General features: G+C 34.5%; 1 protein-coding gene across 2 annotated transcripts in view; it reads left to right on the forward strand.

The window, feature by feature from the left end:
• Positions 1-16119, forward strand: part of LOC128992541 (elongator complex protein 2-like) — a 43061-nt gene that overhangs the window by 25313 nt on the left and 1629 nt on the right. For both annotated transcript variants that reach the window (XM_054416166.1, XM_054416167.1), the window contains exons 10-16: positions 723-918; positions 1516-1644; positions 3470-3541; positions 8573-8738; positions 11589-11731; positions 13596-13795; positions 14305-14459. In XM_054416166.1, coding sequence (XP_054272141.1) covers positions 723-918; positions 1516-1644; positions 3470-3541; positions 8573-8738; positions 11589-11731; positions 13596-13795; positions 14305-14459 — 1061 coding nt within the window. The remainder of the gene's footprint in view (positions 1-722; positions 919-1515; positions 1645-3469; positions 3542-8572; positions 8739-11588; positions 11732-13595; positions 13796-14304; positions 14460-16119) is intronic.

Genomic DNA, 16119 nt, shown 5'->3' on the forward strand with positions numbered 1-16119 from the left:
TATAGCAAGGTAACAAAGTAGACTCTTTCAGTATTTTTAACGAGGGCCTGTATTAAGATGGGCTTACATGCCTAGTTTGTCTGATAATTGGTACCGTTTATTAAAAAAAAAAAAACTGAATATTTGTATCGAACTAGCATAAAAAAAGAATAAGTCATGAGCACCTGGTGATGTGGTGGAACACAATCCACAAAAACAAAAAAGCCAAGTATAAACTAATATTTAGATGTACCTCTGTATTACTTTTAAGAAAAATTTTAAGATTTTTACATAGCTGAAAACCAAATAATTGTAAATTATTTCTTGACATGTGTATAAGATCATCTAAACCGATTTGAGTCCCAGTGTAGACTACAGTTTACAAGTTTACCAACCAATTAAGACGGAGACGACACCTGGGTGCATATTTTAACCCAAATGAGTGAATGATGAGTGTAGAATAAAATGAGATGGCCTTTGTAGCTTTGTTACCGACTAAGATCAGCTGTTTCATTAGCCAGGACCATTATAGCCCAATGGACAGCTGGGTCCAGTTTCAACCCATCAAAAAGCTACTAACTTTTTTCAGGTTTGTCTCATGCTGTGCTTTTGGGTGGGTTCACTTGGCCTTTGCGTCTCGTATCAAAGATCAAGTATTCTCATCCTCGCTATGACTGTACTGCTAGCATTATCAAACTAACACTCCATTGACAAAAAGCTGATATTACAAATCTCTTCTTTAGGATTATTCGTGGCACGAGATGGCTCGCCCGCAGATCCATGGGTATGATATATCCTGCATTGCAATTTTACCACACTTCTCTTTTGTGTCTGGAGCCGATGAAAAGGTCATCCGAGCATTCAATGTGACGCGAATCTTCGTAGATAACTTTCTAAGGCTCTGCGCACCTTATTCTTCAAAGGCAAAAGAGTTTGAAGGTACACCAAGTTTAGTGTTAATCAGGAGTTATGTTTGGAAATAGAATAAACTTTATTAGATTTAAGTTCAAAGATATATTAGTATCTGATTTAATATTCTTACTACAGCTCACATATTTTCTGAACTGTTTTGATGCTCAAGGGAAGCTTTGATAGATGCTGAAGCAATCTGTCTTCAATTACAACCTTTGTCATATTCAATGAAGATTAGGGTTTTCATCGCAGACAAATCAAATAATTTACCAAGTTATTTGGTAAACATCTTCTTCACAGAATATCAGGGATTGTCCAACAACAAGACTCGATTCTCTGATGGAAAAGTTTTTCTTTTAGTGTATTTTCTAAGTATGTGCAGTGTTTAGGCTAATCTCTTATAAACCTATATTTACTGAGACACATATTATGGAGATTAATTTCTCTATAGTTTATTAATTTCTTTTTTTGATAGAAAATTCCTTAGGTATTCCCCTCTATGGTAAAAATTCATCGATATAGACATTCTTCCATAGGGATGACTTTCTTCAAAGTTTGTCAAGGAAGAACTAAGATGAAACATGGAGATGACGATTATCTTCTAATTATGAATATATTCCACAGGGAAAACACCTGAAGAGATGGGTAAATTGGTGTCAATGAGAGCGTCAGTTCCCCCCCTAGGGCTATCCAACAAGGAATGGAAACAGGCAGAAATAGACAAAATAAAAGACGCAAAAAACCGCTGCATAGGTGAGCACAGTGTAGTATTGATTGCAAAGTAGGGTTGTACAAGATTGAATTTTTAGTTCGAGACGAGACTTTTATTTCTCATAAAATTTTGAGATAAAATTATTTTCAACTTTTTAGTGTGTTTAAAAACGTTTTGTTTTAAAAAGGTTTTTTATTTATAAATTATTTTCTACTTTTTAGTTTTTAATGTGTGTGGATCTATTTCAAGCATCTATATCAGATTAAGTCAGAGGCATGTGGGAAATCTAAGGTTAATTTGAGTTTCTTTTCATATATAATTATGTATTAGATTTAATGTATGGCCTACCTACTAACTATAAATATATCAATCTATTTAATTTATTGTTTACTTTATAGAATACTAAATAAATAACAATTGACATTATTAGCAAACACCTTTTTATCTGCAATCAGATTATCTTTATTTTGAAATGTTTGTTTGTATAAAGAATCTCTTGGGAGCATAACCTGTTCCTCTTAACCTCTGCTCTTCAAACTGTCAAATTTAAGTATTTACAGCTGACTTAAATTAATTGATATATTTACATTCTTTCAAAATGTAAACATGAAAAATTTGGAAGCCCATGGGGCGTAGTCCAAGGGAAATATGAAAATCAAATGATATAATATTGCATTGTCATCCATTTGTGAGCTATGTTCCAAATTTCAAGTCTCTTGCTCATCAGGAACTTCGTTTAAAATTGATATCAAAATTTGTAGGAAAGCGAGCTAATAAAAAGAAGCTCATGGGGCGTAGCCCAAGGGAAATATGAAAATTAAATGATATAGTATTGCATTGTCACCCATTTGTGAGCTATGTTTCAAATTTCAAATCTCTAGCTCATCGGGAAGTATCAAAATTTGCAAGAAAGCGAGTTAATAAAAACAAGCCCATGGGGCGTAGCCCAAGGGAAATATGAAAATTAAATGATATAATGTTGCATTGTCTTCCATTTGTGAGCTATGTTTCAAGTTTCAAGTCTCTAGCTCATCGGGAAGTTAGTATAAAATTGATTGCAAAATTTGTACCGGACAAGAAAGCGAGCTAATAAAAACGTTTTAAAATAACGCTTACCCTTAGGAAACATGGTGATTTAAGTTAGGATAGAGTTAAACTTATCCTAAAATAAAATAAAAACAATATCAATTTGTATAAAATACTTGCTTGTTTTGGCTATGTTTATAGTAGTAAAACATGCCTCACACTGCTTACACTTCAAAACTTCTCAAAGGGTAAAACAATTAATGTAATATTTACATTACATGTAGGTAAAGAATTAATTAAATTATAACGCCATTGCAAAGGAAACGCAAATACAACACGCTCCTGTATTGAGGGTATTGAATCGACTTTCTGCAGGCATTTTTAATTTCTTTTATTGTCTCAAAAAAATCTCGACCAAAAAAAGAATTGTCTCGTAGAACGAGATTTTAAATTTCCCGAAATTTTGAGACTTTTCCATCCCTATAGTGGAGTATTCAACTTTTACACAATACAATATAATTTGCTTTCATATGCTACTAATGTATTTTCACAAAATAGGAAAGCTAGGGAAATTGGTGTAAGGTGAGGGAAAGATAGGGACATTTGAAGTTTAGGGAAACTCTTAGATTTTAGGGTCAATGAAACTGGTGTAGTGTCAGAGAAATTTCATCTATGACCAGGAAAGGTCAGGGAAAATGTTCTGAAATCATCAAATATCAAGGTAGTTATTGACAAGAGGGTATTTTGCTTACGTAATATTTAATGTCACAAGTTAATGGATGTGTTTTATTCTTTCATTACTAATAAAGAATATAATTCAATCCAAAATATGTTCCTCAGGTAAATCGACTTTAGAAGTGATACAGATTTGGAGCGAAGTGAACCCTAACGTTTGTCCACCACAACTTGATGGTGAGTACAGTGCAACATTGATCTAATCCAATTAATTTTTGTTCGTAAAATTTCAAAACTCAGAACCAAATTCAAGGACTGCCAGCATTTCCAGGATACTCTGAGAAATTCCAGATTTTTATGAAACTACCTCAGCATGAGTGGAAATATTCATATTCATATTCAAACATCTTTATTCATCGTAAATCATGTACATTGGTGGTACAGTGAATAGTGTCAGAATACTTAAAATAAAAATACTATATCTATGTATGGGAGGTGGAAAACTCCCTCAAAAGAATACAATGCTAAATTTATTAAATAATCTTTTAGAATTTTCTTGAATTTAGATAGGTTTGTTTATTTTTTTATCAGTTCAGGGACAAATTTTAGAAACTCGTTACCAGCCTATGAGGGTTTTTTTTCAAAAAATTTTAATTTGTGAGGCTGGACAAACTCTCTTCTCCTGAAATTATAAGAATGTACTTAATTTATTACTTCCTCAGATTTGCCGAATCTTCTCGTTTAAGCTTAAGCATAATTCTGATAGCCTCTTTTTGCCTCTTCAGAATGCTATCCATATAAAATTTTTTTGTTGACCCATATAATGCTAAACCGAATGAAAGATGAGAGTAGATGTTAGCAAAATATATATTTTTTAGGGTTTTTAAAATTACAATAAAAGGACATATTTGACAATGCATAAATTCCGGAGTTAGTTTTGGTCTAAACTTTCTGTGTGTGTTTATCCCAATTCAAATTTTCAATTTTCATCTCTTGTTAAATCCAGAAAGTTGATCAGATTTTCCTTTTGAATGTTATTTGAGTTGTAAGTTATTGTTGGCTCTTTTGTAATTTTGTTCTGAGCTGTTCTGAAATTTATAAGTTTTGTTTTTTGTGAATTTAATAATAAGTTATGATTGTAGAAATAGTTTCCAATATTCTCTAATTCTACATATGTACAAATTTCAGTTTCTTCTGGAGCGTTAGATGATACAATCAAATTAGAATCATCAGCGTAAAGACATAATATAGAATTTTGCTTGTAGGTTAAATTATCTTCCATGCCCTTAAAGTAACACAAAAAAAGCAAAGGCCCCAAAATTGAACCTTGTGGGACCCCAAATTTAATTGGTTGATAAGTTGATGATGATTTGATAATTCTATTATGATTTGTCAAATGGGTAATTTTCACAAATTGAGATTTATTTGTCAAATAGGAAGAAAACCAGTTAAGAGCTTTTTTTGATATTCCAATTATTTTAAGTTTTTCTAGTAATTTACTATGTTTTACACTATCAAATGCTTTAGAAAGGTCCTAAAATATGCCAATTGTATAATGTCCTTTGTCTACTGAATCAATGACTGATTCGATAAAAGAAACAGCTGCACTCAAGATTAAATTCAATTCTGTATTATACATGGAAGGTTTCTTTAGTTTTAGAAAGAGTTGTTCTATAGGGACTTTATGTTAAGACTAGTGGCTTGTTGGGACATAAGTCCCTAAAAAGCTCAAATGTAAAACAAATTATTGTAATATTTAAACAAACTCAGAATAAAATTATCTATGTGTCAGTATAGATATCCCAGCGCATAACATGTCTTTTTTGTGTATAAAACTCTTTGTTGGTTGTCTTTGTTTGCTTTTGTTGATGTTTTTTTTTCAATAAATAATTTAAATTTCTCCAGAGGTTTAAATCTTCTAAAGGCAGCAAACATGTTTGTGAATAAATATTGGTTTACTAAGGTAGCTTTGGTCTTTTGGTTAATGATGATAAAAAGGCTTCCCTGATTAAAATATTGGAAATTCGTCAAATATGGAAAGTCAAATAAAGGTGTGTTGAGATAAGCTTAGTTCTTGGTCAAATCCACTAAATTATTACCTCGACCCAGTTATTTTTCTATGTTTATGCTGCTTTTGTAAAGGTTTACTAAAATTAGTGTAAAGCAAAAGCATCGTATTGGCCAAACTTAACGCTAGATTTCTTCAACATAAGAAGTATCTCTGATCTGATCAACATGAAAAAACTATTGTAAGATAGTAGTGTAAGATTGTGTGGTGGTATTCCTACTAAAGGTGCAATTGACTTTACATATTCTATCAAAAAAGGGCCTACTCAACGGCTGATTCCCTAACTATTTGGCAAATGGTTAGGGCTCCATTACCCAGTTTATTTAAACCAATTACGAAATTACTTTTCATCAGCATCTTCGACATATTTTTGGTTAGTTTTAAGAAACGGAAACTACCAAGGTTTTACTGTTATATTGGATGATCCCTTTACCGTGAATGCTAGGCTATATTATTTGAACCTTTTTTGCTTGGAGCAACAGGCACCTGGTTAAGATCTCCTCCAAATAAAATTGTTTTTCCGCCCACTGAAACTTGTCATAGTATTTACTTAATGAACAAATATATTGCCTTTACAGACCTATTATTTAATCTTTATTCCTAGGTTGTTTTCTAATAGTGGCAGTTGAGGTTATTCCACTTCATACAAAATATTGATTAAACACTATGATAAATCTCAAATTTAAAATGTTAGTAAATTTATGAAAACAAAAAAGTGTAGAATAAATCTTTAACATATCTTTTGAAATCAAAACAAAGCAGAAGTTTTCCATTTAATCTTGAATCGTGTATTATTTAGTCAATGTGGTTTTTACATGTTAACCATTCCCTCAACCCAACAATAACCTTCAAATTAAAAGAAAAACTTCATTATTTTTTCTAGTTATGGGCGGATCCAAGAAAATGTTGGTTCCGGATACGGATCTTGAAAAATTTGGATCCGGATCTAGATACACACTATCATAAGGTTGGGTTAAAAAAACGTAATATTAACAGAATGTCAATTTAAATCATACTGTTTAATCTCCAGTTGAGCCCAAAATCCCTCATTTTTGGGAGACGCTAAACATTTTCAAAATCATAAAATGAAACTTTGTGCTAAGTTTGCACGATCACCAAAAGAGTATCTGTGTATATTTTACTATAGTTTGATCTTGAGTATGCTATATCGTGGTCTTTGCGTGCAGCATGCAATTTATTTATGCCTGGATCACCTCTTGCTAATCTTTTCCTTAAATTCATTCCAGGTCCACAGTACTGATAGGCGGGTATGTGAAGTTCTACAGGTAAAATACCCTGTGTCTGTGTACAAGAAGACTATATATATATATATTTTTTTAAGAGGTTTGCGGCCTCTTTTAACCTTGCATTTGCCCGTTCGTATACACTAACTTCCCATGCGTGGAACGTATCCAGCAAAGCAAGGGGTGAGCCGGTACAGTACAATGGTGAACTGTACTGATAAAATGTTTTCGGCAGTGACCAGGATCCGAACCCACGACATCGCTGCCTTGGGCCACTGACTCACACAAACACACTATCTGTGTCCTAACTGTGTTCTAACTTAGAAAAATATTAAATGGGGGGAGTCTTGACTTTTTATTCACCCTGTATGGATACAGATAATCTTCTTGTACACAGACACAGGGTATTTTACCTGTAAAACTTCACATACCCGGCTATTAGTACTGTGGACCTGGAACGAATTTAAGGAAGAGATAAGCAAGGGGTGATCTGGGCATAAATAAATTGGATGCTGCATGCAAAAACCACGATATAGCATACTCAAGATCGAAGGATAGTAAAATTAGATCAGTGGCTGACAGCTTATTAAATTGGCAAAGGGTAAAAGTTTCAGACTCTAGTTATTGGTGAGAGAGCTGCCGCCTGGGCAGTTAGTGACATAATGAAAAATGAAGCAAAATTTGGTGGGGGAAAAGGTCAGACTTCAAAAATTAAAAAAACAAATAAGTAAGAAAAAACCTGTTGGGAAAATGAAAAAAATCCTAAATGTGCCTGCAGGAGGGAAAATAAAAGTGGTAAGCGGCTCTATTTGAGACCTTATACCGGATCTGGTAGTAAAAGTAAAAAAATTTACTCATTAAATAATAGAAAGACTTGCAGAAAAACTGTTAAGTAGTTTGAATATAATACTACTTGCTCTTGATTTAAAGTTGCCTTATTTTAGTGGACTCTTCTTGTACACAGACACTGATAGTCTTCTTGTACAGAGACACAGATAGTCTTCTTGTACACAGACACAGATGGTCTTCTTGTACACAGACACAGTCTTCTTGTAAACAGACACAGATAGTCTTCTTGTACACAGACACAGATGGTCTTCTTGTACACATACACAGATAGTCTTCTTGTACACATACACAGATAGTCTTCTTGTAAACAGACACAGATAGTCTTCTTGTACACAGACAGTCTTCTTGTACACATACACAGATAGTCTTCTTGTACACAGACACAGATGGTCTTCTTGTACACAGACACAGTCTTTTTGTACACAGACACAGATAGTCCTCTTGTACACAGACACAGTCTTCTTGTAAACGTTTTGAGGTCCCTAGAGACCAAAAACACCATCCGTGTGTCCGTTAGCGCGATAACTCAAGCAAAAATCATCCGATTTTGATTAAATTTAGTACAAACGTGTAAACCTATGTTTATTCGAACTAGTTCGCGAAGCAGCATGATCGGACTATGGGAACAGGGGTTTAATAGGGGAATCCCATTTTTTGACCATAAAAACTTAAAATTTAGTTTTTTCTTTCCATACCATTTTGTAGAGCTTAAAAAACAAATAATTTAGTATATTGAAGCGTTATCATGCGCCTAATGTGTACGGAGAAAATTCCAAAAAACTGTAAATTCAAAATTCTCATGTTATTCTTATGGAAAATAAGTAAACTGTTGCAGTTTGCTTGTTTATGATCATATTTTGATCTAATTTGGAAAATGCATTAATTTCTTACTATTAACATTTTACAAAAAAACACCTTTTTACCCTCCCTGTTGCAGCAATCCTAAGTACTTGTTAAACTAATGTTATTTAAATAGGGAATAAATGTGATATTTTTAAGGAGATATTTTAGTGTAAATCCAATCACGCAAATGGAAATTCGCTTAGTCTGCAGGTTTTCTGTGGCTGGGGTATTTTCTTGGTACTACTGAACATAACCTGTCCACAGCACCTCCACCGGAAGATATGCTGTTGCAAGACTTCTTGTGGTCAGAAACCATGAAACTCTACGGACACGGCTACGACATATTCAGCCTAGCAGCATCCGCAGATGGCAAAGTGATAGCTTCTGCGTGTAAAGCCACCAACGAAGAGCACGCGGCCATCTTATGTTGGTTTGTGAACTTATTAATTGTAGCATACCTGATCATGTGTTAGCATGTCTGAACATATTTTAGCATATCTGATAATTTTTTTGATTTTTTATGTCCTACATAATTATTTTGTAGGGAAATTCATGTTGCAAAATGAATTTTAGGCAAAAATCTATTAGAAAGCCAAAGTACGACAAAGAGGTCTTTGTAATATCAGCTCCCAGGTAAATTTCATTTTGAATCAGTATGTTTCGGTAATAGTAGTTTGATTAGTCTTAATACTTATATACTTTATACTTTAATACTTTTCAATGAAATGGCGACCATACAAAGTAGGTATTTTAAACCAAGTATGAATGGAGCAGTGTAGGATGAGTGGCGCAATCTTGTAGTCTTGTTAGTGACTAAGGCCGACATTCCTTAGACACAGCTGTTAATTAATAGCCCATACAGCTAATGGCAACTAAGGAACCTACAGTTTATAATGGAATCCGAACTACATTTTTCCCTTGGACCTTGGTATATACGAATTGGTCTTATTATCAGGATAGCACTGCAGATAGTCGGAGTACTCACTCGTGCGTACGTTAATCCACACCAGGGAGTATCGCATCCACAGTGCATGCCTATAAATATCCACAATTCATGACCTCCTAGTACTGTAGTTGGATTACAGGACGACGCTACCCGTCCCGGTCTTACAAACTGTAGTTAAACACTAGACATAAGAATATTATTAGGCATACCAACTATTGGTTAACACTGTTTACACCACTTCAGTACATTAGATAAAAGTTATTTAACCCACTGGCATATTTGGACTGAACATTTTCGTCCCGCTAATGTGCTCTGTAATTCCTAGAAGGAACTCAGCTGTCTCGGGACATTGCTGCGACATTGTTTGACATTATTCCGAGGGATCGCAGCACTTTTCAGGTTAATAATTCTTTCTGTCTATCTGCATTAGGTATTTTTAGTTTCTTTGGTTGCCCAACCTGTCCTGCAAAACAAAAAAAGTAAACAAGTTAGAGTTTTGAGGTTATGTTTTATGTCAAAATGTCGCGACTGTCTTGTTAACAAACGAGTGAAATAGACCGGCATATAGATAATTGCAAATAGTCTCCAATCTTTCTGAGGAGGGAGATATTAGTTTAAGAGTCCTTGGAGCCTAGACAATCTAACTCTTAAAACCATTAAAAAACTAAAGAGAAAATGTATAATCTCACAGTTAACTAGATATTTAAATTACAATCACTCTGGTGTTTGAAAAAATATTTTGTGATGTTAAATAATTAACTCTTCAGCGACTGTTTGAAATTAACGAAATTAACATTGCTCTTATGGCGGGCAAATCCATGATGGCCGTTAGCTTATATGCCTCCTTTGGAGAACAATTCAAAACTAATAAAAACATTTCTTATCTCACAGTTTAGTAGATATTTAAAATTATAATAAATTTGGTGTTTGAAAAATACTTTTCGGCGATAAATAACTCATTAGCAGCTGTTTGAAATTATCCAAGATGGCCGCTAGCCTCTTAGGACTCTTAGTACAAAACTAGTGCCCCTGTTGCTCGAAATCGAGCAATTGCTAAGTATTACAGGCGTTACTTTTAAAACGGATAACAGTCAAAAATGTTGATGACTTTAAAAGATTTGACTTAAAGATTATGGAAATACTCAAGATGTACATAACAGATCGATATTATCAACATTTCTTGTACATATCGTATCATTTTTCAAAAGCTGATCTTGTTTTTTAGTGTTTTCTACAAATAGCCTTACTCATAGCCGCATTAGGTTGTCAATAATAACGATTATAAATAAAATTTAAAAAACATTATTTCTATTTCTTCTCCTTGGTGGTGTTCTATGACTTTCCTATGTTTCCATAGTTTGCAAATCGGTTCTTTCAATGATTACTAAGAAATGCAGCACAGTGTTAATTCAGTTTTTCTTTTTAGTAATTTATTTAGTGATTATTTTAGTAATTTATTAGTATTTAGCAATTTATCCAGGCTCTCTCGTTTACTTCCATTGTAATATGTAATATTTACGCCAACCCCAATTCAAATAGTAAATATTTCATTTCAACCAAGTAAGTAAATGTTTGAATCAAACTGTTAGCAAACTTGTTGACTGTTTACAATTAACATAATATGTTAATTGTAAACAGTCAACAAGTTTGCTAACAGTTTGATTCAAACATTTACTTACTTGGTTGAAATGAAATATTTACTATTTGAAAGAACATATTATGTTCTTCTTCTCACTTTTAATTTCTGACAACAGCTGGAGTTCCATAACAATGTTTGTTTCCTATGTTAATCTTATAGAGAAGTACGAAACTTTAAAGTGCCCCAGGTTTCACTCTCTAATTATTTCCCTAAAAAAAGTTTTGGAAGTCAATAAAAGAGCAAAAATATAGGAATTTCCGTGTTTATTCAGGTACAGGTAGTGCAATTTGAGTATGCCAACGGGTTAACTTAACTGTTAACCTTGTTCCATTTTATAAGCAACCCATAAAAGGAATACGTCATGTAAAAGACTGGTTGTCATGTAAGAACTTATTCTTTAAATGGATTGTTGAGTAAAAATTGGGAGGGTCAAGTGTGAAAACTGTTTTGTTTACTTGTTAAAAGTAATATTAGGCTAATATTTATAGTTCGGTCGCTTAGAAAACGACCTGCGCGCTAATGCTAAACCAATGTTGGAGGAGGTCGCTTTCTAAGCGGCCGAACTATAGTTTACAAATGTTCCATGATGTTATGATGTAACTTTGTAAGTTAATAAATACACACTCTAATATCCAACAAGATTTTTTGTTGTAGATTAAACATTGAATCCATTCAATCAATGATTTATTTTCCAGGGATACCTCTACATGGCGGAAAGTCGGCCGTCTTGTTTCCCACAAGTTGACTGTGACACAACTCCAGTTTTCTCCCAATGACAAATATCTTCTCTCAGTCTCTCGGGACAGAACTTGGTCCGTCTTTCAAAAGAGCGACTCGGGTAGGTTGAAATTCAAACTCACAACTTGTACCCATAGATAATGTAACAGTGTTTCAAAATTGCCACTGTAAATACAGTTGTGTATAGTTCATGTATTCAAAATATCCAATTATAAATGTTTCAAATCCCAAAAATCATATTTTTTTTATTTGAAATGTGTGTATTATCTGAGTGGTGTTTTTTAACACCATTTGGCATTTTATTTTTCCATTTTTTTAAGGAACACTACAAACCTCGGACTTGCTATACCATTTAACTTCAACTTCTTCTTGGATGCTGATCGATTCTATTGATTAATCAAGGGTTAATAGCATCTGAATCCAGCATTAGTCAGAATTCAGTATATACCAATTAATTTTACATACATTTTTAGTTTTGTGTCTGCATATTGCTGAGAAGGGATTGTCAAATTTGTCAATTTTTTGATCAATTGATTGTCAAATACAAGTTTTTCATGTACTTTTAGTTCCAAGTAATCTGATCTATTATACAAAAACTAGGTGAACACGTGCGAATTCGCACGAATAATAAATTAGGATAATATATCAACGTCGTTAGAAGTTGCGTCGTTGTATCGACGTTGGTCTTGAGCTCGATCGTTGGCTATATGCATTCTAAGTTTTTTTGCTGTTCAGTAGGAGTATTTTTGCAGGACGGAGCTCATCATGCTGAAAACTTGCGCGTATGGATTAATAATATCAACCAAATGTTGAGTCAAAATGTGTATGAGTTCAGTGCTGCAAGAGCCATTATCTTTGTTTAGAATTTTTCTTACTTGAACAGCGGTTTCGACGTTCATGGATATAAATTTGGACATATGTGGGATGCTCCCCTTCTGACGGTTGAAAGGAGCCAATTGAGTGATAAATTGTGTCGTGCACCTTTTACATGAAAGGCCCTCCACCTTTGTGTTCTTCAATTTTAGCTCGAGTGCTGACCATTGCGAGCACAGAGTTGTACGATCTAAATATTCTGTTAGTATTTTCTGCTCAAATGATTTGCTCCATTTAGTAGGCTCTGGATATAATAGATTTCTCGGTATGGTGGTAGATTCACTTTTCCTTCATGGCAGCAGGATGAAAATCCTTCGCCTAGCCCTCTTTGTTCTTAAAATGTAGTGCGCCACATTTCTGACATTTTAATGCCACCTCGCCAAGTGAATGCTGCTGAGTTCTTGTATTTGTCAGTGTAAGTACACGTTGCCACTAACTGTTCCTGCTCCACGTCTAGGCTCTTTACGTTTTGCATTGCTTGCCGTATGTTGACTCGCCGTGTCCGACTGGCAATATTTCTTATGTCGTCGGGTCCTTGGCATGTTTAAACAAAAATATAATGTAAAACTTTTATTCCTTCGTGTCCTATGGGTAACATTTCTTTGCCGGGTTTCTAAACATGCAAACTGTTTACACTTCAAAACCAAACAAAACAGCTGGGATTTAATTTTTTGACTAACGTATTGACATCTGTTTCAGAATAGAATAACATTCAAATCAGTCACAATGTTATCCTTATGGAAGGAACTTTGAGGGCAGCCCACGCCCTTAAAAAGATATATTTCGAAAATCTAAAGCCAGTTTGCACATCTACACACCTAGACGAACATTTTGGTATATATTATGTGGGGTTAAATCTTAAAACAAAAAAGCCTAATTGTTCACAAAGTTTCATGTCGCGTATTAAATATATAGATGAATTCTAATTCCAAGCACTCATTATTTACAGGTAAACATGTCCTAGTTTCTTTTTCACATTTCAAATCCGTTACAGTCTGCACCATAAGGGAGGGACAGACAATAATTCACGAAAATCTGTGTCCGTGTTCACTAGTTTAATTAGTTTCTCAAATTTGACTTGTTGGGTTTAGGACCTAAGTTGGTCGGGAGATCGGACAAAAACACTGGCATTCACACAAGAATCATCTGGTGTTGCGGATGGAGCCACGACTCTGCTTATTTTGCCACAGGCTCGAGGGATGGAAAAGTTGTGGTCTGGGGATTAGGGGAAGAAAACCACCCCACCCTTGGCCCCTTCACCCCCTCCTCCGACCACCTAGATCTACCTGAGGTAAATAAAATATAAATAAATGGTAACAAATGCCTGAGTGATCTTGTTTTTGTGTTGGATAAACCTGAAGCATTGTTAATGTTCAAGCTGTTTACATGGAAATTTAGAAATTTGTTTGCACAATTACTGTCAAGGATTTAAAAGAATATGGCCCTTGGACGTAAAATATCTGGCCCTGTGATTCTTTTATTGCTCGCTTTATGTAATAAGATTTACCCTGTAATGAAAAAAAAAACTGTTTATATTTGTTTTGTAGGCTACTTACATTTGAGACTGTAAATTGTAACTTAATGTAATTATTTTGTAATGATTTTTCTAAGTAGAATATTTTGTGTTGTTTTGCAAGGGAACAGTTCAAACTCTGTCCTGGTTATTACCTAACGTCAACCTTTTATCAGACTGGATCATTAATTCAGAGAATAGAAAAATGGATGCAGTGTAAATATGCATTGAAATAAACTTGTAAACCATGCCATGCTGCCTTGCCATGTCATTATGTCATGTTGAAGGAGTCCATCACGAGTTTGTCGTTCGCCCATGGCTTTGTTCTCTCCCCACTCGAGTACCTCTTGGCAGCAGGTACGGAGACTGGAGAAATACGACTCTACGGCTGGAAGGCCAGTGTTCCGTCGCCGTGGCGATTTCTATTCCAGCTCAGCGGCGAGTATCCTTTTATATTGAGTTTTGGGGAGCAACTTATATATTTTACTAACACTTGGGAAACTTTAACCAACAGTTATTTCAATGTTTGTATATTTCCACTTGTATTTTGTTGAAGTAAATAGTTGATTCTCCATCATTTGACTCTTATGGGACCTGGCAGGTGTTGAATTAGGTACCAAAATGATAGGTAGAAAAGATGATAAGCAAAGAAAACAACTTTTGATGCCGATATATTTTGCTACAAAAGTGACGTTTATTTAATACAAAACACAAGCCAAACTCCAGAACTGTATAGACGATTAGACAATGATCGTAATTCATTGTCAGGGTGTCTACCAGTCGGGAATTCCGGGAAATTCGGGAAAAAGTCGGGGATTTTGAAAGGTCGGGAAAAGTCGTGAAAAAGTCATGAATTTCGGCCGAAAGTCGGGAATAATCTAACCTTTCAAAATTAGTGATGAACGGGTCCCAAAACTTTAAAAAAATGTTCTGGATCTTATATTTCTGATCATTGGAACGGGATTACATTTGAGGGGTGGGGGATGAAACGAAAATGCATCGGAATTCCAATTCGATTCAGTGATGATCAAAATAACGATTTGAATCATGGGCATTCAGTGTCCATAATATACGTTTTTGAATCAGCATCCATACGTTATGGAATCAGTATCTATATACGGTATTGAATCAGTATCCATATACGTTATTGAATCATTATCCAAATAGCTTTTTGAATCAGTATCTATACGTCATTGAATCAGTATACATATACGTAGTTGACTGTTACATTGATAATGATACTTTGACTATCAGTATCCATATAACTTATTGACATTATTCAAATTATTGACATTAATTATATAAGCTATTCATTGAGATGAGACATTGCTTAGCCATACAAGTTATTACCATCCAAGTACATGGCATACACTGAGACATTGCTTAGCCATACAGGTTAATGCCATCCAAGTACATGGCATACACTGAGACATTGCTTAGCCATACAGGTTATTGCCATCCAAGTACATGGCATACACTGAGATATTTCTTAGCCATACAGGTTATTGCCATCCAAGTACATGGCATACACTGAGACATTGCTTAGCCATACAAGTTATTACCATCCAAGTACATGGCATACACTGAGACATTGCTTAGCCATACAAGTTATTACCATCCAAGTACATGGCATACACTGAGACATTGCTTAGCCATACAAGTTATTACCATCCAAGTACATGGCATACACTGAGACATTGCTTAGCCATACAGGTTATTGCCATCCAAGTAGCATGGCATACACTGAGACATTGCTTAGCCATACAAGTTATTACCATCCAAGTACATGGCATACACTGAGACATTGCTTAGCCATACAAGTTATTACCATCCAAGTACATGGCATACACTGAGACATTGCTTAGCCATACAAGTTATTACCATCCAAGTACATGGCATACACTGAGACATTGCTTAGCCATACAGGTTAATGCCATCCAAGTACATGGCATACACTGAGACATTGCTTAGCCATACAGGTTATTGCCATCCAAGTACATGGTATACACTGAGATATTTCTTACCCATACAGGTTATTGCCATCCAAGTACATGGCATACACTGAGACATTGCTTAGCCATACAAGTTATTACCATCCAAGT

The sequence above is a fragment of the Macrosteles quadrilineatus genome, unplaced genomic scaffold, assembly GCF_028750875.1.
Source record: "Macrosteles quadrilineatus isolate MER2022 unplaced genomic scaffold, UCM_ALF_1.0 Scaffold_4__1_contigs__length_99947679, whole genome shotgun sequence".
Lineage (NCBI taxonomy): Eukaryota > Metazoa > Arthropoda > Insecta > Hemiptera > Cicadellidae > Macrosteles > Macrosteles quadrilineatus.